The 26,076-nt window shown below is 33.2% G+C and overlaps 1 protein-coding gene across 1 annotated transcript in view; it reads left to right on the forward strand.

Annotated features, from left to right (window-relative positions):
* The window catches only part of LOC145186595 (uncharacterized), a 191,770-nt gene that overhangs the window by 34,682 nt on the left and 131,012 nt on the right, over positions 1-26,076 (forward strand). The window contains exons 19-34 of the mRNA XM_090094555.1: positions 977-1,135; positions 4,174-4,320; positions 4,677-4,802; positions 5,492-5,665; positions 5,967-6,137; positions 6,230-6,339; positions 6,474-6,538; positions 7,286-7,361; positions 12,047-12,110; positions 12,161-12,283; positions 13,707-13,782; positions 17,361-17,668; positions 17,838-17,977; positions 18,251-18,582; positions 20,021-20,686; positions 21,275-21,571. Coding sequence (XP_089950681.1) covers positions 977-1,135; positions 4,174-4,320; positions 4,677-4,802; positions 5,492-5,665; positions 5,967-6,137; positions 6,230-6,339; positions 6,474-6,538; positions 7,286-7,361; positions 12,047-12,110; positions 12,161-12,283; positions 13,707-13,782; positions 17,361-17,668; positions 17,838-17,977; positions 18,251-18,582; positions 20,021-20,686; positions 21,275-21,571 — 3,034 coding nt within the window. The remainder of the gene's footprint in view (positions 1-976; positions 1,136-4,173; positions 4,321-4,676; positions 4,803-5,491; positions 5,666-5,966; positions 6,138-6,229; positions 6,340-6,473; positions 6,539-7,285; positions 7,362-12,046; positions 12,111-12,160; positions 12,284-13,706; positions 13,783-17,360; positions 17,669-17,837; positions 17,978-18,250; positions 18,583-20,020; positions 20,687-21,274; positions 21,572-26,076) is intronic.

Here is a 26,076-nt window from a genome sequence, read left to right on the forward strand (position 1 = left end):
AACTGTTTGCTTGTTTTATTATGGTCTCAGGTGAAAATGCGATTGCCACTGTCAGCAAAAACTTTTTTTAGCTTAATGCTTGCAATGTACACAAATCTTTTTGAGATTCCAATTAAAATTCTGAGAACCTACTAGGATTATATTATTGCTTTGACATGATTGTTTTTTTACAGGATAGTTACAATAGTTACACTGATAGTTTCATGATTTTTATTAGGTATTTGCAATTTAATTAGACAACTTTTATTTTGAGTGCTACAAAGTCTTCTAATTTCAAGATAATAGCCAGTGGTAACGTCAGAGGTGTAAAAAATACTCTGAAATATGAATAACAAATCATTGCTATTTTGTGTCATGTCTCACATGGAACAACTTTACAACAATTGATGTTAATGTTTTACCATCCCTAGGGGAATATTTACACATTAAGTAGGTTTATGAAACTATGTATAGAGAGGCTAATTGTAGTATTAAACAATCTAGAAACAGTATAAAAGCACAACCTAAAGATTCATCCATAGAAAAAAAAACAACATAATTTATATTTTGATTTTTTTTTTAAAAAAAAACATGATTTTTTCACACATTTTTTATTTCATTTACTATTGCAGCAAATAATTTAAACTTTGTTCTTTTATACTCCCAAAATTTGTAGTCAAAAAAAGTTGCTACAGAAGGCATTATAAATTCATGGCAAACTTAGTTCTTTAAAATCTTTTTTTAAATTTTTGTCCTGACATTTTTTGTTACTTTTTGTTAGTTATACAAACACATCACTACAATCCTGGTTTTTTATTTTTCTTAAACTCATAAAGTCCTTGTCTTAGCATGTAAAAGATCAATCCTAAGGATTCCATTTTCTATCTTTCTACCTTTGATTTAATTAGTAACAAAATTCTTACTAACAAGCAATTCATTGCTTGGCTCACAATTGAGTCTTTAATCACTCATAATCAGCTTGAATTTATTGTTATAGCTAACTGGGGACAATGGAGTAACTGGTCAAGCTGCAATATGTTCTCTGGTATTGGTTTCAACAACAGATCACGACTCTGTAATAAGTCAAGCATTTTTGAATGGTGTTCAGGCAATTCCAGCAATGTTTTGTTTTGTTATAGCAATGAAACGTGCAAAGGTACGTATATACAAACAAAAACTGAATAATTAAGTTTTTTTAAATACATAAAGAATACTCTGAAACGTTGATTTATTTCTAAAGTCTAATATCATTTAAGGTATAAAAGTTTCTAAAAACATGAATGGTTTTTTCTCTTTCTCTTTAATCAAAATAGCTCTAGTCTAGTTGTTTTAGTAAAGTTATTACTCTTGTCTCTAGGGATATGTGAGTTCGAGTTTGAAACTTGATAAGTTTGAAAAATTGAGTAAGCTTGAATTATTTGGCTATGAAATATTTTAATCATTTGAACTTGAAAAACTTGAAGAAAAAATTTAATAGGTTTCTGAAAACTCGATAAGTTTGACTCTAAAGTTTATGACAGTATTTGATATTTGTTTTAACCAAGTTTATTGGTTTGTTTTCAATTGTATCAATTTTTTTTTCCTACTTTTAGTTCTTTATTACTCTTACAAGAATAATTAAATTCACAGCTTTAATTTTTATTACTAATTTTTTTTACTTAATTTGCTTTTAATCAATCCAATACTGACAAATTAAAGTTTGAAAAAGTCAAGATTCTTTCAGACATAACCAAGTTTTTCAAGATTGTTTACATGAAGTTTATTCATTTGCATGTGGCTAGGCTGCATGACCCAGAAAAATTTCTTTCTGATGCTGATTCTGAGGCTGGAATGCAAAAAACTATCTGTGTTTTGCAAGAAGTTGGAAAGTTTTGGCCATTAGTCTCCATCATGCCAAGATCTTTGTATTTCTTGAAGCCAAAGCAGTCCTGAGATATTTTTCTAATTCCATTCTGATGTCCTATTAGCAATTTTTGCTGCTCAACTGAGCTGTTTGGATTGGCTCAGGTAGAAGAGTTGATAACTTGAAAAACTGGATCTTCTTCCTCATCAAATGTTGGAAATGATAGTAAAGGAATGAGGGGTTTGGATTCTGCAGTTAAATTTTGAACTGCTAAGATTAAATCTTGGGTAATCTTATCTAAGAGAAGGTCTTTTGTGACTGGATCCAGCACGTATGCTATTTAATACTTAACCAACTCAGATACTAGATTTGGATAGTAGAAAAAATGGTCTTTAAGAAGATTTTTTGCAAATTATTTTCGGCCTTGGTTTGAATAAATAACTTTGGTGATCATTGTTTGGATCCTGAATAAAAAATAAATGATTTGGCTCTTTCTACCCTTGATAAAAGTTTAGAGGACAGATCAAATTGCTCCATAATTAGAAAACAGGCTATAAGCACTGTAAATTCAAGGGGACATGGGACAAACTTGTCAATTTTTAAATCTTTTGTTTCTACAATCTGTTCCTACAACCTCAACTGCAGCTCTTAAATAAAGTATTAACTTCATGTAATAGAACTTACTATTTGATCTGGTTTTACATAGGAAAGTAATTATCTGTAGGCCAATTTTAGAAAACGGAATGTCTTATGGATTAAGCTTTCCATCTTTCACAACTTATATTTTATTAAAACTCTTTGTAACAATTAGGTATGCGTGTGATTAACACACATTTCAGTTTGTATCTCAGTGCTTAATTCCACAGCCAGCTTGATATTGAATTCAAGATTGCTTATGCACCGATCGTTTATTTTTGTGTTTCTTCTTGACTTTCAAATAACAATGTGGCTATGAGTTGGTCTAACTTTTTACTGACATTAAATCCAGTGTGAGTGCAATGGAAAGGGTTTGGGGCCACTAAAAAAGCCTTAAGTTTAACATCGTCATTGATGAAATGAGTTATAAGAGACATATAGACATTACTGCTCCTCCTTGTCCATGTATCAATTGCAAATGCTATGCCACCAAGTTTTTTGCATGACTTTTTTTATCTCTTGATGAACGGTGTTTTGAACCTTGTCATGCAATTAAGGAAGTTTCTGTCTAGAATATGTTGTACTTAATTTGACAGTCATTTTTAGATCCACAATGTTCATTAGCCTATGAAATCCTCTCCTTTTAGCTGTATTATAAGGAAGATTACCCTCACAGATGAAAACTGTCATTTCAAAATGGATCATTGTACTCTTAATAAGTCGACTTTAGGAATGATGTCTTGTTTGTGGGTTGCTTAAGTTAATTCCGTTGCAGAAAGTTCTAGAACATTTAATGACATTGTGGATTTAATAGTTTTAATAGTTTTTACCAGTAAAAACCAAAAAATTGTAAATATGTGGTTCTAATTTTGCTTTTTAGGCTTTCATCACAATGAGCTTTTTTTCCCAACATTATAATTATCTTTTTAACAGAACGTTAGCTGCCAAAGCTTGCTAGTGTGACAAAGGCCTTAAAGTGAAAAACTGTTCACTGGAGCTGTTCTTCAACTTAAAGCTCCAGTGAACAGTCATTGAAATTATCAACAATTAGTATTTTTAAATTTGTTTTTGAACAAAGCCGATTTCTATTTTTAATTTAACATTATGCAATTAACTTTTTGAATCATCATCTTATTAACATGACGTTCAATTGTTATCATGTTAATAACAATGATTCAGTATTGGATCAATATTCTCTAAAAATTGTGTTTGTTAAAAAACTTTGTTAAAACATATAAACTTAATAAATTTGTGATACTTGATAAACTTGTGCAACTCAATTGAAATAATTGAGTGAAAATAAAACTCGACAAAGCTTGAACTCGAATTATTTGAAAAATTTTGCTATTTGACAAACTTGAACAAAAATATATTGAAAAACTTGAACAAAATTTTTGAGTTTGAAGAACTCAAACTTGCTAAATTTGACGAACTTGTTTGTGCTTGCTTGTCTCTAAGGTGCTTGTTTTTTGTTATTGTATTTAAAAATTTTTTAAAAACTTTATTAAACATTAATTACTTAATATAAATACAATATAGATTTGTGGCTAGAAATAAGTACGAAATAAATACGCTAGAAATAAGAAACAAGAAATATATTTATTTCTTGTAACATAAAAACATAGTTGCTGTAAAAACATAGTTGCTGTAAAAACATAGTTGCTGTAAAAATAAAAGCGTATTGTGTTCACCTCATACATACAGCTATGTTTTAGGTATTTGGTCAAAATGGAGTGATTGGTCAGAATGTAATGTGGCTTGTGGTAATGGTTCCATAAGAAGGTGGAGAGATTGTAACCGCACAAATTTTTGTTGTTATGGCAACAAATCTGAGACAACTGATTGTTTTAACTATTGCCAAGGTGACATGCTTTTTTTTTTTTTTTTTTTTTTTTTTTAGTTTGTTTTTTGTTAACTTTTTTTGTTTTTATCAATTTTATTACTTTTCTTGCAAATAAAAAAACCTAAATAGTTCTACTCTTCAAGGTAAAAAGTTTTTTCTGAAATTTGAAGGTTTTACATAGTTGTGGTTCTTATCATCTAAGATATTTAAGAGCATATTTGTAGCGATTTTCATTTAATCATTTGAGATTTTCTACAATTTTATTGATATTATATTTTCGAAGATTGATAATATGATATTGTGTTTTCCTTTCATTCCGTTTGTTTTTAAGAGTGTAATCTGTTTTCTGACAATTTATTGGTGTTGCTTTATCAGGGGAATGGACTGTTTGGAGTGCTTGCACTCAAACCTGTGGTTATGGTTCGTATAAAATCAGCTATTTAAGGAATGCCGCTAATGGCTACAAGCGAACTGAAAGTTGCAATCTCAACGACTGCCCAGGTAATTTTATATATCTAGCTGTACATCCATTTGCTTTTTAACTTGTGTAATTAGAAAATCAGCAGTAAAATAAGTGGGGTATTAGTCAAAATTTGGCTTTAGGAAGGCTATTTCATCATATCTGTCATGCTCCATGTAATGGATACCTTTCTACTGTTCTAGAATTTCGTGAAATAGTTTCTTTTCAAAAATATTTTTTGTGATATAAACACTTCTGAAAATATTTCAATAAACAAAAATTTTACAAATAATATTTTGGGTAATTTTAAGTTTTTTCGAAATTAGCGAGGTAAAGTTTAACAGATGGATGAGCTATTTTAAAAGTAACACCACTGAAACTAAAAATCTTTAGTTAACAGACTTTTATCTTAGAATGTAAACAAATCGTCGGTTAAAAGCAAAAAGCGAATGAATAATATTTTTGCTAAATTGAGTTTTTTCTACATCCCATTTCAATGGAAATATTTAAAAAAGTCAATACAAATTGTTTTTAACCCCGGCATATTACCGTGGTGTGACCTAACAAAATCCTATGCTTTAAGAAAGTCCTAATTTAAGAAATGACGAATTTCGTATATATAAAATAAATATTTTGGGAAAATGAAACACTTTTTAAAAAATCGCATGGTTTAAAATTGGGTGTATATTGCATAGGTAACTTTACATGTTTTTTTTTTGTTTTTTTTTAGTGAATGGTATGTGGGGTACATGGGAAGATTTTGGACCCTGTTCAAAAACATGTGGTAATGGCTTGAGGTTTCGTAGAAGGCAATGCAACAACCCACCTCCTGCAAACAATGGAGACAGTTGTACAGGTTTAAATGAAGACTTTGAGGATTGCGATGCGAAATTGATATGTCCAGGTTTAAAATTTTCTGTTGGAATTTCAACTTTTCATTTTTTTAAAACTTCCATATCTTTTTATAACTTTTTACAACTTCCATATCACTACGATGTTTGATGAATTGTATTCGAGTTTAAATTTTTTTTATTCAGCAATAAGAGAAATAAAATAGATTTATTTTTGAAGTGACTTATGGGACACATGGTATTTAAACAATCAGTATTACTTTTTATAATTTTTTACAACTTCCATTTCATCTCGGTGTTTGATGAACTGTATTCGAGTTTAAATTTTTTTTATTCAGCAATCTATTTATTTAGTGGACGGAGGATGGTCAAGTTGGTCTTCATGGTCGGTTTGTAACCAGCCATGTTTAGGAGGCAATCATCAAAGAATTCGAGATTGCACTAACCCAAGGCCACACTATGGTGGGCTGGGTTGTAAAGGAAATAATACGGAAATAAACGTCTGTCCTACTCGGAGTTGCAAGTGTAAAAGTGTTTATCTGGTTTTTGTTATATGATTAATGATTCGTTTTAAGCTCATTTTCATTTTACTTTTTTCTTTTCGATTTGTTTTATAGCTGTAGTACTCAATTTGCAGATAGTTTTTACAGATGAGGAATATTTAGAGGGTTACTCAAAACTGGCCAGCGGTGTTTCCGCTGAGCTCACGGCTCGAATACAAATGGCGGTAATTATAAAATGATCAAAGAAAATAATATCTAGAAATATCATAGAATAAATTTTTGTGTTTGTTGTCTCTTTTACTTTGCAAAGTTTCTTTGTAAATATTTTTAGTTCATTTACTAAATTTTACCACTTTAGTTGATGAATCTTTATGCTTTGAGAGGTAAAAATGTGGAATATGGGTTGACATTGCACTCCATCAGGTAAGAAAAGATTTTCAAAAAAAGCATTCATGACAAATAAATTTTCATTTTAACTTTATTTTTTTTTTAAATTTGAAACTTCACTTTAAATGAAGTTTGTCTTTGATGAAAATCCTAAGAGTGTCAACGCATTCTGTTGAATGTTCGGCAAGTTGCATTTTTGGCCCTACTTTATTCTGATGATTTGAAGTGTGGAAATTGAAAATTTTTTAACTTATAAGACCGGCAAAAGAATGGTTATCTTCTACTACAGTAAATTTTTGTAAACAAGTTTTGTAAACCTCTTAAGTTAAAAGCTAGAGTAATGACATTTTTCAACATCAACCAAATTGCACCGAGTTGATAGTCTTAAAAGGATGGGTTGGGTGATGCCATGTCGCATATTTTTTTCCTGAAATAAACCTTTTTACAATGTATAATTAGTAATACAAGAATTTTACCATGTTTTAATATAATGTAGAATAATGAAGTTTTCAATACTATTTCTAATTTCAGCATCTATATTCGAAAGAAAAATTGTTGGTAAATTTTTGCATTTGGTGTTGTTATTTTTTGTTTTTTTTATTCGAACATTCGAACTTTAGGGATGCGACATATTGAAGCTTCCAAATAAATTGGGAACACAAGAGAAGGTAACAACTTTTATCTAAGATTTGTTAATTTTTTTTTTCTTTTCATTACAATATAGTGTGCGAATATGATATTGACAAATGAAATATGTATTCTTTAAAATAATTTTTAATTTAGAGAAAATCAAAAAGCTGCATATACTTTCAACGAAGTTAAAAACCAATGTTCTACCGTTGCTGATTTATACATAAATGTATAAGTAGTACATGCATACATGCAACCATGCATATTCGTTTATACATACATACATACATACATACATACATACATACATACATACATACATACATACATACATACATACATACATACATACATACATACATACATACATACATACATACATACATACATACATATATGCATACATACATCAGATATTTAATGTAATCCTTAGCAGGTTTTCTTCAATAAATTACAATATTTTACTTTTGTGTTAAGCTTTTATTTGTTCGTTCAATAAAAACGTCGAAGTGTCAAAGTTTTTAAGCTAGGCTTAATAATCTGGCGTTTCATTTTTCATATACTCTATTAACTCTTCTTGATTTGTTTTAAAGACCTAAGCAATCATTTCTTTTAGTTTGTTAACAGCTTTCTTTAGTTTTTCGGTTTTTAATCCGCATGTAACATTTCTAATGATTGTAAACAATCAATCATAATAAAATTGGGAAGAACTAAGCAGAAGCTTAAAAAATTTTCTTTAAACAGGAGGCAGTTTTGACTAAACTTCCTATCGGTAATCGGTTATGTAAAACCGGTGGTTTAGTGATGATAAACTCTTACTTCAAAAAGTTGTACTAGCGAAACTAGTAAAAAATGGTAAAATTTATTCTTAACATTAACAAGTACGTTAACATTAAGTTTGTCTTACTTATTATTCATTAAAAACTTATTATTCATTAAAAGGCTGACTTGTTAATCTATGAAAGCATCTTTTAATGGAATATGCACTTCTTAGATACACATCTTATCATACGTATCTTATCATTTTACTTTATCGCATCAGTATCCTTTCATTTAAAGGAATTAGTTTATAATTTAGGTGTCAAAAAAAAAATTAAATTTAAATATGAGGCAAAAGACTAATACATGAAAAGGAGTAATAAAGTTTAAGATTTAGAGTAGCGTTCAAAGATTTGGGAACGAATTTATTTTTTCAGCTTTTATCTTTTCATCCAATTTAAGTGAAGTTTTCCCAAACTTTAGTCCGCTAGTGTATATCCCTTGCAATATGATTGCAATATCCGTTGCAAAATGATTGCAATATCCCTTGCAAAATGATTGAATGTTTATGAGAAATTTTAATTAATAGTATTTTCATTCTGTTAAAACACTAAATTATTACAATGAAATATTCAATGCAGCCGTCGTTGCTTGAGCCATCACCGCTGATTAAAGACGTCGTTAACCCTTTTAAAAAATTATCAATCTTCTCTAGCGTTCGGATTTCAGATTCATCTGACCGAACTAAACATCTTCCACTAATCGCGAGTTTTTTTTCAAAGTTTTTTATGCCTAATTTAAGAGGAGCTCGCTGAAATCGATTTTAATACTGAGTTTAATGCAAAAACAAGGAGATTGGGTTCCGTATTAAACTAAGCCAAGAAATGTCGAACCCTTCTTTTTTATCTGAAAACAACTGCTCCGAAACGAAAATCGGAATTTTTTTTCGCATCGAGTTGTGATGGAGAACGAAAAGTGGACCCACTGCGACAAGCCAAAGTGAAGAGTATTATGGGGAAAACCCTGCTGTCATTAAGTTTAACGACAAAACCGAATGTTTATGACAAGATTTGTATCCGGTGGGATCACCTCGCTGTGATCTACTATAAGTTACTGCAGCTTAACGAAACCATTACTGGTGAATGTTACCAACAACGATTAATGCAGTTGAGCTGAGCATTGAGCTCAAATGCTCCCAATATGCCAAAAGACATGAAAAAGTGACGTTTTAGCAAGAAAATGTTAAGCTACACGTTGTAAAAGTTGTCAAGAATACTTTGAAGGTGCTTCAATGGGATGTCCAACTTTACTAATAGTTTTCACCAGATATGAATTCTTCCGACTACCATATGTTCTAGTTGATGACTCATGGTCTGACCGGCGGCACTTCACTTCTTACGAAGAAACTAAAAATAGGGTTAATTCTTGGATTTTCTCAATAAATGGGAAATTTTATTCTGCCTTGAAGATGAGGAAAAGTATTTGCCAACGATAGACAATATCTTGAATTAAATGAATTGTACCGATTTTTCTGAATAAAGTTTCTAAGAAACAAAAAAAAGCTTTAAAACTTGTTTGTAGCCACAATAAATGTTGTACAAGTTTATTAATGTATATGATCCTCAACTTCTACTTGCATATTAATGAGATTGTAAATGAACTCGTTCTCTAATATAAATATTACTTTTTTGTCTGATTATCAAGCTCCAATTAAATATTGTCATGATAAATTGCTAGGTTTTTATCCGTATTGCTGATTTTCTCATATTCAGCGAAATCGTGAAGAAAATGGCAGGGGCGGGTAAAACAGCAATCATCGCATACTTTGTCTCATACTATTTCACATTTAAAATCTAAAATTTTATACAATTAAAAGTTTAACGGCAATAATCCTTTATAAATGTAATAGTTCAATTAAATTTAGAAAATAATAACCATCCATTTTTTTTTTTTTTTTTTTTTTAAAAAAAAAAAAGCCCTTTTTATCAAAATAAGTAAAAATTTGGATTAAACCAGAATATTTGTGATTACTAATGCAATTTTGTCTTCTTATTTTTGTCTTAATTTGGATGTTGTTGAGAAGGATTCAAAGCATGGCATTTTCCTTGGGAATTTGGTTGAAATAATGGCATTATATTGGCATTATCCGCAATAGTACATTATTTATTCTAGCCTGATAAATTCGAGGGTGGATGTTGTCATGTAACCACCTTTGTAAGGTCGCTAAAAAGGTACGATGTTAACAATGTTACTTGTCAAAGCAACCAGTCTGCTTTTTACCATCTAGGAGTCACCACTAGATCTGATTAAACCACAATTGTCGCATTCGCAGCTTGGTGGCAACACAATCGTTTGCAACCCAATTTTTTTGTTCAGAGGGCTAAAAGTGATCTTTTCTCCAAAATCATAATTGTCCGAGTGTGCCAACATGTCTTTGAAGGGGTTTTTAGTCTAAAACATTGCGGTTGAATATACAGAGACTTCCAGACTGCTTTCAGTTGAATATACAGAGATGTCCAGGCTGCTTGCCTAAATTTGACCGCTCAATGGATTTTTAAGACACCCATATGATCGTTTATGCTGGACAAAACGCTCTCTTTGCATAAATTCCGGACCAGCTTCACGAATTCAAGAAATTTACCCTCCATTTACCAAACAATGTTGATAGCCACTAATCGATGAATCATGTACGACCATCGCTTTCTTTGCAAGCGGGTAGTTATAATACAAGTATTCAGGATATGCAATATTAGTCTTTTAAAGTATATATTCTGCAGCATCAGGAGTAGCAAACACTGATGGTAAGTTCAGGTCCACTGACGGACCACTAAAACTCTCCTAATGGTAGAAATTGATTCATCGCCCACCTATATAGATTATATGCGTGTCAAGATTTATGATCAAATTATATGGTTTTGAGCAGTCATACTCTGGACACTGTGGATTTTTATTCTTAGCGAATCTTTTTCATTTTATTATTTTGCATCAGTCAGTAAATTACATCAACAGCTTTTGGGCTCATTACAGTTGTAAAAGTGTGTTGGTCTTTTTCGATTTCATGATTTAATGGAGTAACTACACTTTAGACTTTTACAAATCCAGTTTTATTGATTAAAAGAAATTCTAAAAGTTTAGGATATGAGTATTTTTTTTACAACCACTTTATCTCTTTTCCTTGAAACAGCGCCGCATGGCACTACAATTGCTTGCAACAGCTGCAGTCAGAGATAAAATACTAAAAACGTATGCCGGCATCTAGGATGTCAAATTTCAGCTTAGTCTTTCTAACGTGTTTTCCATTTTTGAGGGCATAAGAACGTTTTACTGATAAACCAATGCTTTAACTTTTGTATTATAGTAGTATATAACTCCGAGCGAAGTCAATATATTTTCCTCCAAATATACAGTATGAAGTATGGATAAAGGAATTCCACAGATAGCAGTTATTTTCAGGATTACGGCTTTTGAAAATCATTAATTTAGCACATTCTGATAACACTGGTCTGCGTAAAAAATGTTCCTAGGGTTTTCTTAGGTGATTCTCAATGAAATTTGCCTTCTAAATCCGAATCTAGAATTCAGATTTGTCAATCAGGTCTAGTTTTTAAGACACAGACTTAGGACTCTATACCGCATATAACAGCTGAGTGTCCATTTTATTGCGATTCCCAGGTGACAGTTGTGTATTAATATATCTATAAACAGTATCTAAAGTATATTTATAAAGTTTTATTTATCGTTGTGAATTTTTTTACAGGCTATTATAAAAGATAAATAAAATTTATTTCATAAAAAAGAATAGAAAATGTAAAAACAGTGCCGAGAGATTCTGCTATGTGTGTGGAAAGGTAACTTTTAGTGATCAGCAATGCACCATAACTGCGTAAAGTCCCTTTACAGTGCATATTTCGGAATAAGGTTTGGCAATTAAGACAAAAGCTTTGCCCCACATATATGCTGCAAAGCCTGTGTCGTAGCCTTAAGGTGTTGGAATGAGGGCACAGCAAACTGTATGTCATTTGGTGTACCGATGGTATGGAGAGAAGGGAAGGACCATACTACAGACTGCTATTTTTGTCTGACCAATCTTCAAGGTAAGATAATTTCTTAAAAAAGTAATATTTAACTAATCCAAACATATTTATTTTTTTATAGTCTAATGAAGTTAGAATTGTTTACAAAAGTTGTGTTGAAATTCAACAAAAAAATTCTTTAAATTGTAAAGAAAAGTGGATAAGAATCTGAAAATAAATATGTGAGTTTTTTCAGGTGTCAATAAGAAAAACAAACACATGGTGATCTATCCTGATATTCCTTCTGCCATTAAGCCAGTACCACATGGTCCAGGAGTTCCAGTTCCTTCTCTACCTGAGAAAGACGAACTAGAAGAAGGTATGGAAGGCGTATAAGTGGAAGACACTGACATATCTGTGACATATGAGCCAACGTCTAACATGACTTTGCCAAGACCACTAACTCAAAGTCAATTAAATGACTTGACCAGAAATCTTGGTCTTTCTAAAGAGAATGCACAACTTCTTGGTTCCCGTCTTAGAGAGAGCAATCTCCTCTCCAAAGAAACTGCCTTCTATTGGTATAGAAACAGAGAAGAAAAGTTTCAAAGGTTCTTTGAAGTTGATTTTTCTAGCTCGTTGGCATATTGCAATGATGTAAAAGGCTTAATAGAGGCACTTTGCGTACAAACCAAGAGAATTGAGGCTCTTTATTGATTCCTTTAGCAGAAGCCTAAAGGCAGTACTCCTACACATTGGCAATAAAATGGCATCTGTACCTATTGGACATTCAGTTCAGTTGACAGAAAGTTACAAGAACATGAAAATATTGATTGATGCAATCAAATACTCCAACCACAATTGACTAACATGTGGTGACCTTAACGTAAAATACTTATTAGTTTTCTTGTCAATATAAAGCTTTTCTTTGAAAATACTTTAACACCTGTGAGTAATTTTTTAGAAAGAAATAGAAATACATTTTAACTTACTAAGATTTTATTTTCTACGAATAAATCTTTTCTTTTCAGGTTGTGTCCTTTCTACTTTGGATGCAAGGGGGTACACAAAATACCTTTGCTTCTTATGCCTATGGGATTGTTATTTCAATAACCTGACCTAATTAAGCAAAATGAATGTGATATTCGGGTTTAGGAGGCCAATTTCATTAGGAATTATCTAAGAAACCACCATGAACAGAAAATATTTTTTCAAACGCAACTACTATAAAATGCGGGTTCTGGCTCATTTCCATTTTCTATAGAAAAAATGGCATATCAGGTTCTGGCTCATTTCCATTTTCTATAGAAAAAATGGCATATCAGGTTCTGGCTCATTTCCATTTTTGCGCATTTTCATAATGAGATGACATTATGAAAAAAGGTTGTGAATGTCCTAATTTATTCTTTGTAGTAGTTCAAGTATGGAAAAAGGTGTTTATATTTTTCTCTTCGCGTTTCTCTAATTCTTTGTGCATGTTGTTTTTGTCGTTGTTCTTCAAATCCATGTTTTAGTAAGAGTTTAGTATTGAGATGAATGGGTAAGGTATTTAATTTTTTAATTTTATTAAGATAATTTTCATCAATTCTTTTTTTGTGATTATCATCGTGGAATTGTATAGCAATTCTGTGTAATTCTGGGTCAAAAGTGGGTTTAATTATTTCCTGTAGTTCGCTGTAAAGGAATTCCTCAAATTCTTCTTGTTCTGTAATACTCATTTTTTATAACAAGAAAAAATTTATTTAAGTCATTTTAAAAAAGTTTTTTTCACTGTATATTTTACAAAATTAAATTTAAAAAAGGGATGCTTGAGAATGGAGAGTTTGGTCCGAGAAGCAAACCAGCGCCGATAGATTCATATCCTCTTCCGCTTTTAACGTAAACTCCGTCTTTGAATGATCCTCCTTTAGGCCAGGGTGTTAAAAATAATCCGTTTCCTCTGTGCGTTCCCATTTTCATTCCATTTCCATTCTTTTTCAAATAAACGATACCTCTTCCTGCAATTTTATCAACCATAGCAGAACCTGCAGAAGATCCTACACCTGCTAACAATCCGGTGGCAAGAGCTGGAACTACTCTTGTTGCAAGTGTACTACCCAACATACCCAATAAAGGTAGAAGAGCTCCAATAAATCCTCCTTTCACATTTGCGTTATGTTCCAATTGGGTTTTGCTCATTTTAATGGTGACTCCAACTCCTCGATGGAGAGCGTCCAAAAGTTTTCGATGTTGATTTTGTGTTACAAGTAAAACGTCGTTTCCGTTAAAATCATCTTTTGAAATACGGATGCTCACAGGTTTACCTGCTATCATTGATTTTTTTATTTTTTCAATCTGTCCCTGAGACACATTTAATTTAACACTAACATATTTGCTCATTTTTAAATGTGGGAAAAAATATTTATTTCACTTCTCGAATGTGATAACGGATCGTAATGTCCTCTCCACGAAAATCAACCAAATTTCCATTTTGGTCAACAACGCGAGTGATCATTGTGGAAATTTCTGGGACTTTGACAGGGAGGTAAACCAAATGAGTGGGTCTTTCGATGATTTTAAACCCAGGACCAACAGCTGGATAAAAAGAGTAGATGCAATTGAGTTGGGAGCCGTTGATGTAAGCCGACCCGATGACGTTGTTGAGGATTCTGATCGTGTTGATGCTTGAAATTCTAACAATATCGTCAGACTCATATTCGGAATTAGGATCCAATTGTCTTTTTGTGAATCCTAAAAGTGAGGCGATGCTGTTATCCACATTCAAATCCATCATATAATTCAATCCAAGTGTGATGGTTGATTTTAAAGTTTTTAAATTGGATCCTATTTTTATGTTATCAGGAGAGTAGCTGATTTTATTTGTTGTCACGTAGCTAAGGCTTTGAGTTGCATAATTTTTTATTGTGTTTGAGACGGTCTTTTGTAAATAATTGTTAATGTCTTTAATGTCATAGCTCCCGTCTGGAATGGTGACATTTTCCCAATTGATTCCGTTGTTCATGCTATACCGGAAAGCTGTTGTACGTCTCAAGCCCAAGAAAAGCCATTTCATAAGTTTTTCCTTTGTCAAAAACGATTTTGTCTAAAAATTCTGTTATGATTACGTTGGAATTTCCATCCACGTCGATGATTATGCCTGGCATTTTTTATTATGTGACATTTTTTTTAGATCCTTCAGATCCGTGAAAAATTCTTCGAATTTTTTTAAATCCTTCGGATTCATGGAATTTCACAAGTGAAATTTTAAATGGCTTCTTTTGGAAAATAAAAAGTGTCAAATCCGCTTCGATATTTTCCATTATCCTTTTTTGACGACAAATCAATCACCGCAAATCCGTGAGGTTCAGACCAACAATGTCTGCAAAACTTTTCAAACTCTTTTTTTCCCATATCGCTCGAAACGTGGTCTTGATAAATGTGGTTAATGTTTTTTAAGTCTTGGGGAAAGAGACAGATAAAATTGGTGTTTTCTCTGATCGTTTGTCTTGGGAGCATGAAATAATTTTGAGCGAGGTAAAAGCAGTCGACGTTAGAGTGTCTTCCTCGGATGTAATATTTTTCACACTTGTTTTGTTTGGTTAGTTGCAAATCGTCAAAGATCATTAAATTGTTTTTGGATGAATCAAGATCTTCAGGATTAGGCACATCGTCAGCCGTTTCAAAAAATTCACACTCCATACCCTCGGTTTCGGAAAAATTTTTTGAAAGATCGTTGATAACGCATTCAGGGTCTAGTTTCAATTTTTCAATTTCGGTTTGTACCTTGAACAAGTCGAGAATTATTTTTTTTGGCAATTTTTTTTCGAACGAACTTTTTAGTATTTTGTACTCAGGTTGGAAAAGAGATTTTCCAAAAACTTGCAAATGGTTATAATCCAACCATCCAGGTCTGAGCAATAAATTGAGAAGCAACGTTGTTTTTCCACATCCGGATTTTCCAACGATGATTCCTCGAATCACAAAAAACAACCGGCATATAGTCAAAGGGGCTTGCAACGTTTGCGGAACGACCAAATGTAAGTTTGTTTCTTCGCATGCACTCAAAGGATCATCTTCGCATACGGCAAAAGGAGGAGACTTGGTGGAATCGATCAATAATTTTTCAAAAAAAATAAAGCTTCCATGGGCAAAATTTCCAGGAGAAATGCACATTCCAGGAATGAATTTTGCAGGACCTGGCACAAACTTGGACAAAAGACTCACATCCACCGATATGTATCAAGAGTGGAGCAAACCAGTAGACCGAGTGGACAATGCAGCATACCATCACGATTTAGCTTATAAATATTTAAACGACGTTCAAAGCAGAAATTTGGCAGATCAAATGATGCTTGAAGAGATGAACTCCATTCCAAACCCCACTCAAAAAGAGATAAACGAAAGAAAACTGATCACACCCATCATCAAAGCCAAAGCTAAATTCGGATTAGGTGTATCCGAAGGATCTAAAAAAAAGCACCGGAGAACCTGAAATGGACGGATCAACTTGCAAACGAGCTTCATAAACCAGTCATTCATCATTTTAAAAGAAGAAAAGTGTTTGTGAACGACATGGATGAAATATGGGCTGCAGATTTGGTTGACATGCAATCGTTTTCAAAATTCAACAACGGCGTAAAATATTTGCTCATGGTGATCGACGTGTTTTCAAAGTATGGATGGATCGTTCCGTTAAAGAGTAAAACTGGAGTTGATGTAGCTAACGCTCTAAGCAAAATATTTGAGGAGAGAAGGTGTACAAAGATGTGGGTAGACAAAGGTAAAGAGTTTTATAACAAGCATGTGAAAGCGTTGGGAGTGCAATTGTATTCCACTGAAAACGAGGAAAAAAGTTCTGTTGTTGAACGATGGAATAGAACGATGAAAGAGAGAATGTTTAAATATTTTTCAGCCAACAACACTCATAAATACATTGACGTATTAGATGAAATGGTGGAAAATTATAACAACGCCAAACACTCTTCCATCAAAATGACTCCAGTGGAAGCTAGGGATAAAAAGAATAAATATAGGGTTTGGATGAACCTGAATGGAAAGACGCAAACAGAAAGAGCAGGACCAAAATTCTTAATGGGTGACAAAGTGAGGATCGTAAAAAAGAAGTCTCATTTTGAAAAGGGGTATACACCGAGATGGACTGAAGAGGTTTTTACCGTGTTAAATGTTCAGCATACGAATCCACCCACGTATAAAATTGCTGATGCTAACGGTGAAGAAATTAAAGGTACATTTTATGAACAAGAAATGCAAAAGACCAATCAAAACATATTTAGAATTGAAAAAGTCATTCGCAAGCAAAAGAACAGATCTTTAGTCAAATGGTTTGGATATCCAGACTCTTTCAACTCATGGGTGAATAATGAAGAATTGATACGTTTGCAAAAATAGTCGCGTCGTTTTGTATGGCAAGAAAAAAAAATTTTTGATTTTGAGTTAAATAAAAATCTTGTATATAGAAAAGAAATGAATGCGACAATGAATGAGATGATTATAAAAATAAATGTGCTTGAAGCTGATATGTATGAAAGCATGAAACATATTGACTTGAATAGGTTCATGTCTAAGTACCAATTGATGTTGAATGAATTGCGTTGTAGTATGCATGAAGCAGTGAATTTAGATAATAGGAATGATATCCTTGAAAAGATGTTTTATTTTGAAAGTGAATTGGTTGATGATTTTTTAGAAGTGGAAGATTATTTTCGATGGGATAGTAGAAATATGAAATTGGAAACATACATGAATAACTTGCATAGACACTGTGGTATAATTAGTAAAATAATTCAAATGATGATAAAGTTAATTCCTTAGCCAAGGGGTAGAATAATAAAGAAGTGAAAAAAATTTTTATTTTGAGTTAAATAAAAATCTTGTATATAGAAAAGAAATGAATTTTATTACAATTGAAAATTTTGATGAGAGCAAATTATCAGTTGGGGAAATTTACGCAGCAACAAAACCAGTAGTCTATCAAAAAGTGTCAGTAAAGTATTCTTATCCAACTGGAGATGGTCCTCTTGTATTACGAACACCTACATTATTTTCGTATGGTGTGTGTGAGAATAAAGATCCGGTAACACAAAAATTGACTGGATATTCCATGTCCTTTGTTTGCTTTGATGCTAAAAAGGGTAAAACTGAAGAAGAAGCAAATTTTATTAGCACAATGGAAAAGATTACTTTGTTTATTAGAGGTGAAGTAGATAAATTGTCATCCAAACTTAAAAAAGGAGGAAGAAGAAAGCAAATTAACTCTAACGAATTGAGTATTTTAAAATATAAAGCTGACCATGCTGATGCAGCGCCAGTGTTTTATGCTAAAATGTATATAACTAAAAAATCGAAGAATTTTCATGGATCTGAAGGATCTAAAAATGAAGACGAAATATTCATTACTTCTACATTTCATAGAAAGAAAACAGCTCTTGATATAAAAAATGGAGTCAAAGGAGAACGTCATAATAAAAATTTGGTCTTATCTTCTGGACATGATTTTATCAATCAACGATGTTACGCTATTGGAGCACTTAGAATTGATGGGGTGTATATTGGTCCTTCGATTGTGTCTATTCAAGTTAAACTGTCCGAAGCCATCATCGTAAAAAATGCGTCTTTACCTCATAGCATCATGATGTGTGAAAACTTGGATTTGGGAGAAATGGATTCTGACGAGGAAATGTAAAAAGCATAAAAAACTGAAAATAAAACGACTTAAAACATTTTATTTTCATATTAAAAATGCATGTCCCACACAAGTTGTTTAAAAACAGCGCCTCAGCAGAGATTCACAATTTTAATTTCCATCTGAGTCATTTAGAGGATAGAATCAAAGAGTTGGAACGAAAAAATATGAAAAATATTATTGTAACAAAGAAAAAGTTGGATTATCCCACCTATTTCAACATCTACAGACAGCACGAGATTTTTGCTCAGCAAGACATTAAATTTCCTCCTGTATCTCACAAGCAGATATCGTTGTCTGTAGGTTTACAATTAGACAAAGGAATTGCTGTCGTCACTTTGATGAATAAAATAAGCAACCAATTGAATTATTTCAAAAACGATGCTATTTTTTCCGAGTCTGTGGATGACATAGTTATGACCATACACAATTACAGCAACCAGGAAGTCACCGTTAAAAAAGGTGAAAAGCTTTGTAAAATAAACTACATCGATTCGAATTAAAAAAAATGTGTCTTTGTTAAAAAGATGGAGATAATCAAAAACACTGAAAAAATTTATCCAGTTCTTCCAACGGCACCATCAGATGGAGGACATATTTACCGGCTTCAAAAAATAAGCGAGATCCAAAAAGAAATAGAGGATGAAAAAGTGAAACGAATGGCTTTGAGTAAAAAATACCATCGAGCGGCAAAAATAATTCGTTTCACCGACGACGGATTGCAAACGGTATGCATTGGTTTAGGGGTTACAGGGATTGCACTTTTATCAACCGTCGTTGCCACTCCAGTTTCGATTGCGTGTGAAGGGGTTGCTGTTGTATTGGGAGCTTTATCCATTTTCGGAAATCATCAGAACAAAAAAATGATGCTAAAGGCTGAAAAGCACGAAAAATTGAAAGTTCTTTCCGAGTCAAAATTGAATACGATTAGTGACCACATTTCAAAATCTCTCATGGATGGATTTGTAAGTGATTCCGAGTACGAACTCATTCTCAGTGAGCTTCAAAAATTCAAAGTCATGAGAGAAGAAATCCGAACCAAGACAAAAAGCGCCATTGACGAATTGACTAAAGAGTCGTTGATCCAAAAAGGAAGAGAAGACGCGATAAAAGCATTCAACAACCTGTTCAAGAAAAATTAAAGATTTTTCCATGGATTCGCGTACGGATTTAAGAAATCGTAAACGCAATCGAGTTTTTGTTTTAAGTTTTTTTTCTCCGTATTCTAAAAATGTCTTTTTTTAGAATACAAGATCCTGAAAAGCGAGATGAGATTTTGAGAGAATATAAAGCTAATAGAGAAAAGCTTTACAATGAGAGTCTCAACACCAACATTTCAGATGCAAATTATCAGACTGATTTGAGCAAGTTTTTTAAGCCTCTGATTGAGAGCAATGAAAATATAAAAAACGAACTAAAAAGCATTGCATACAGAGAGGTTGAAAACACTCCACTGGCTTTGACTTATCCAGAAAATGAGACGTCTTTTGAAAGTCCAAAAAGTGATAAAACTTTTGGAAAAATGAATGTTGGAAATATTGCTTTGGAATATTTATCCAAATATGCAGCCAAAAAATTTTATGCAGACAGAGTGTTTGGAATTCACGCAAAAGAACGCGGAAAAATGTTTATTGGAGACAAAGAAATTTTTATCGACAATAACGACGTTATTATTGATGGAGAAAAGTACGAGGGGACGACAGGTCTTTGGGAGTTGATCACAAGATCCAAGCCTGATACAACAAAGGTGTCAGACGAGGACATGAAAAATTATGAAAAAATACTCGTTGAAACGCATGCAATCGAGAAGGAAGGGACACCAACCATACCAAAATCTTCGGGAGGTGAAAAGTGGAAAACGATTGTTTCAAAAATTTGGAAAAAAAATTACACAAAAACGAGTGGAAGAAAAGGTCGAGGAGTGATCATTCTTCCGAGCAATCCAAATGTGCTTACGCAAAGGCTTAACTTGAGCATTGCCGCAGGACATGCTGGAAATATAGCATCGAGAAACGAAGCCGTTGCCATTTGTGACGAGCTTTTGAGACAGGGGGAAATAAACAAAGAAGAATACAGAGCGATTCAAAAATACATCGAGTCGTGAAAACAGATCTAAAAAAATATTTTCTCATTTTAAAAAAATGCTCATTGTGAACAACAGAAGATATTTTAAAAAGAACGTCGTTGGAGGTGGGGGAATCATGGACGCGATTAAAAATTTTTTGAGGAGAATGGCAGCCACAAATGCTTCACGATCGTCTCTTCATTTATTGAGAAAAGCAGTAGCAAGCGAAATTGGAAGAGAAGCAATCACAGCCGCCAAATCTGCTGGAAAAGAATTAGCCTCTTCAGCTATATCTACTGCTAAAGACGTTGCCATCGACAAAGGAAAAAAAGCGCTTGAAAAAGTTTACGCCAAGACAGGAACAATGAATCCAAACCAATTACTCACCACGATTGTAAACGAAGCGGCAAAGACTGATCCGTATATTAATCCAATGGAAGAGCTGCATAAAAAAATGTTTGGTTCTTCCATTCAAGTGAAAAAGAAAATGACGAAAAAGAATGCGGCTAGAATCCAAGATCTCGTTAAAATGGGGAGCGGGCTTTTGATTGCTTAATTTTTTTAACAAATCAAAAATGACATAAATTTTTTTTTCTCATTTTAAAAATGATAAACACCGATAGATTAAGAGTTGATGAAATGCCAGAGTATGACACTGGAATTGAAAAAGTTGATTTTTTCGAGTACCTCCCAACAAACCTCGATTTAAATTCATCAGGATCGATCGTTTTTGAAATTGATTGCCAATCTGTGCAAACAGTTCCGTCTGATGCTTACATCCTCGTTGAAGGGGTTCTCAAAAAAGCGGATGGAACTGCATACACAGCAACAGACAACATTGCTCTGGTGAACAACGCCATCATGTATTTGTTCAGCGATGCCACCTATGATTTATCAGGACAACAAGTGGAAAGAGTCATGTATCCAGGTCAAGGAACAACCATGCTTGGATTGTTGAAATACCCTTTTGGTTTTCAGCTTGCCGATGGTTTGAAGCAAATGTGGTATAAAGACACTTCAAACGCCACCGGAAATTCAGGGTTTGTTGTAAGACGAGACCACTTGTTTGCAGACACGACATCCATTGGCGCATTTTCGTTCAAGATACCATTAAAACACACTTTTGGTTTTTGCGAAACTTACGACAAAGTCGTTTATGGATTCAGACACACCATTACCTTTACAAAAAAAGAATACGACGACGCCATTTACAGAGCCGAGACTGTTGCCGCAGGAATGATCGACATTAAAAAATTCAGACTTTTTATGCCTAGAATTGAGTAGGATGTTTCGAAGAAAGCCGAATTCTTGAAATTAATGGCGAGTAAAATTTCCGTCCCAGTGGCCTATAAGTCAAACAAAGTCGAAAGACAAGCCATTCCTGCCGGTCTCACAGAATTTACTTGGACCCTTGGAAGAATCACGGACAAAAGCGTTCCGAGATATATCGTGTTTGGGCTTCAGACAAACAAGAATTCCAGTCAAATCGTAAATCCAGCCATTTTCAAACATTGTGATGTCAGCAATTTTTTCGTAACCGTCAATGGAATAAAATATCCAAATTACAATTACGACTTGAATTTTGGAGAAAAGAAAATTACCATGGCTCATTCTGACGCGTTCTCTTTTGACGATAAATATTATGGTACAAACGAACTTGTTTGTCAATCTGGTTTGTCTCTGCTTGAATATAAAAATTTGTTTCCGTTGTTTTTTGTAGACATTAGCAAGCAAAAAGAAAGAGTTGTTTCTGAAACGGCAGAATTGGTGGTCAACCTCAAATTTCGAACAGCAGTACCAGAAAACACCGTTACTACTATAAAAAGCGGGTTCAAGCTCATTGGCATTTTTGCGCAGGCTCATTGTCATTTTCTATAGAAAAAATGTCATATCAGGTTCAAGCTCATTGGCATTTTTGCGCAAGCTCATTGGCATTTTTGCGCATTTTCATAATGAGATGACATTATGAAAAAGGGTGTGAATGACTTATTCTTTGTAGTAGTTCAAGTATGGAAAAAGATGTTTATATTTTTCTCTTCGCGTTTCTCTAATTCTTTGTGCATGTTGTTTTTGTCGTTGTTCTTCAAATCCATGTCGTAGTAAGAGTTTAGTATTGGTATGAATGGGCAAGGTATTTAATTTTTTAATTTTATTAATATAATTTTCATCAATTTTTTTTTTGTGATTATCATCGTGGAATTGTATGGCCAATCTGTGTAATTCTGGATCAAAAGTGTTTATTTCCAGTAGTTCGCTGTAAAGGAATTCCTCAAATTCTTCTTGTTCTGTAATACTCATTGTTATTTTTTTATATGAAAAGAAATTTATTTAAGTCATTTTAAAAAAGTTTTTTTCACTGTATATTTTACAAAATTAAATTTAAAAAAGGGATGCTTGAGAATGGAGAGTTTGGTCCGAGAAGCAAACCAGCTCCGATAGATTCATATCCTCTTCCGCTTTTAACGTAAACTCCGTCTTTGAATGATCCTCCTTTAGGCCAGGGTGTTAAAAATAATCCGTTTCCTCTGTGCGTTCCCATTTTCATTCCATTTCCATTCTTTTTCAAATAAACGATACCTCTTCCTGCAATTTTATCAACCATAGCAGAACCTGCAGAAGATCCTACACCTGCTAACAATCCGGTGGCAAGAGCTGGAACTACTCTTGTTGCAAGTGTACTACCCAACATACCCAATAAAGGTAGAAGAGCTCCAATAAATCCTCCTTTCACATTTGCGTTATGTTCCAATTGGGTTTTGCTCATTTTAATGGTGACTCCAACTCCTCGATGGAGAGCGTCCAAAAGTTTTCGATGTTGATTTTGTGTTACAAGTAAAACGTCGTTTCCGTTAAAATCATCTTTTGAAATACGGATGCTCACAGGTTTACCTGCTATCATTGATTTTTTTATTTTTTCAATCTGTCCCTGAGACACATTTAATTTAACACTAACATATTTGCTCATTTTTAAATGGGAGAAAAAATATTTATTTCACTTCTCGAATGTGATAACGGATCGTAATGTCCTCTCCACGAAAATCAACCAAATTTCCATGTTGGTCAACAACGCGAGTGATCATTGTGGAGATTTCTGGAACCTTAACAGGGAGGTAAGTCAAATGGGTTGGTCTTTCAATGATTTTAAACCCAGGACCTACAGCTGGATAAAAAGAGTAGATGCAATTGAGTTGGGAGCCGTTGACGTAAGACGACCCGATGACGTTGTTGAGGATTCTGATCGTGTTGATGCTTGAAATTCTAACAATATCGTCAGACTCGTATTCCGAATTGGGATCCAATTGTCTTTTTGTAAATCCTAAAACTGATGCGATGCTGTTTTCCACGTTCAAATCCATCATATAATTCAATCCAAGTGTGATGGTTAATTTTAAAGTTTTTAAATTGGATCCGATTTTTATGTTATAGGGAGAGTAGCTGATTTTATTTGCTGTGACGTAGCTTGCGCTTTGGGATGCATAATTTTTTATTGTGTTTGAGACGGTCTTTTGTAAATAATTGTTAATGTCTTTAATGTCATAGCTCCCGTCTGGAATGGTGACATTTTCCCAATGGGTTCCGTTGTTCATGCTATACCGAAAAGAGTTGTTTTTGCTGATGATGTTTGGAAAGCTGTTGTACGTCTCAAGTCCTAGAAAAGCCATTTCATAAGTTTTTTCTTTTTCAAAAACGATTTTGTCTAAAAATTCTGTTATGATTACGTTGGAATATCCATCCACGTCGATGATTATACCTGACATTTTTTATTATGCAACATTTTTTAAATGGCTTCTTTTGGAAAATAAAAAGTGTCAAATCCGCTTCGATATTTTCCATTGTCCTTTTTTGACGACAAATCAATCACCGCAAATCCGTGAGGTTCAGACCAACAATGTATGCAAAACTTTTCAAACTCTTTTTTTTCCATATCGCTAGAAACGTGGTCTCGATAAATGTGATCAACGTTTTTTGAGTCTTGAGGAAAGAGGCAAATAAAGTTGGTGTTTTCTCTGATCGTTTGTCTTGGGAGCATGAAATAATTTTGAGCGAGGTAAAAGCAGTCGACGTTAGAGTGTCTTCCTCGGATGTAATATTTTTCACATTTGTTTTGTTTGGTAAGTTGCAAATCGTCAAAGATCATTAAATTGTTTTTGGATGAATCAAGATCTTCAGGATTAGGCACATCGTCAGCCGTTTCAAAAAATTCACACTCCATACCCTCGGTTTCGGAAAAATTTTTTGAAAGATCGTTGATAACACATTCAGGGTCTAGTTTCAATTTTTCAATTTCGGTTTGTACCTTGAACAAGTCGAGAATTATTTTTTTTGGTAATTTTTTTTCGAACGAACTTTTTAGTATTTTGTACTCGGGTTGGAAAAGAGATTTTCCAAAAACTTGCAAATGGTTATAATCCAACCATCCAGGTCTGAGCAATAAATTGAGAAGCAACGTTGTTTTTCCACATCCGGATTTTCCAACGATGATTCCTCGAATGCTTCTCGGTAAAAGCTTGTTGTTGTTTCTTTTGATTTTTCCAATATTCCATGACAAATCAGACACTTCCATTTTTAGTTTAAAAATATTTTTTTTAAATAAAATGTATTGTGTTAAATGCAAAAGGAAAACAGAAACGAATCATTTGAGAAACGAAATCACAAAAAACAACCGACATATGGTTAAAGGAGTTTGCAACGTTTGCGGAACGACCAAATGTAAGTTTGTTTCTTCGCATGCGTTCAAAGGATCATCTTCGCATACGGCAAAAGGAGGAGACTTGGTAGAAACGATTAACAATTTTTCAAAAAAAATAAAGCTTCCATGGGCAAAATTTCCAGGAGAAATGCACATTCCAGGAATGAATTTTGCAGGACCTGGTACAAACTTGGACAAAAGACTCACATCCACCGATATGTATCAAGAGTGGAGTAAACCGGTGGATAGAGTGGACAATGCAGCATACCATCACGATTTAGCTTATAAATATTTAAACGACGTTCAAAGCAGAAATTTGGCGGATCAAATGATGCTTGAAGAAATGAACTCCATTCCAAACCCTACTCAAAAAGAGATAAACGAAAGAAAACTGATCACTCCCATCATCAAAGCCAAAGCTAAATTCGGATTAGGTCTAAAAAAAAAGCACCGGAGAACCTGAAATGGACGGATCAACTTGCAAACGAGCTTCATAAACCAGTCATTCATCATTTTAAAAGAAGAAAAGTGTTTGTGAACGACATGGATGAAATATGGGCTGCAGATTTGGTTGACATGCAATCGTTTTCAAAATTCAACAACGGCGTAAAATATTTGCTCATGGTGATCGACGTGTTTTCAAAGTATGGATGGATCGTTCCGTTAAAGAGTAAAACTGGAGTTGATGTAGCTAACGCTCTAAGCAAAATATTTGAGGAGAGAAGGTGTACAAAG

Source organism: Hydra viridissima, unplaced genomic scaffold (assembly GCF_058129835.1).
Source record: "Hydra viridissima isolate aposymbiotic clone 2 unplaced genomic scaffold, HvirCarnegie_v1 scaffold_8, whole genome shotgun sequence".
Lineage (NCBI taxonomy): Eukaryota > Metazoa > Cnidaria > Hydrozoa > Anthoathecata > Hydridae > Hydra > Hydra viridissima.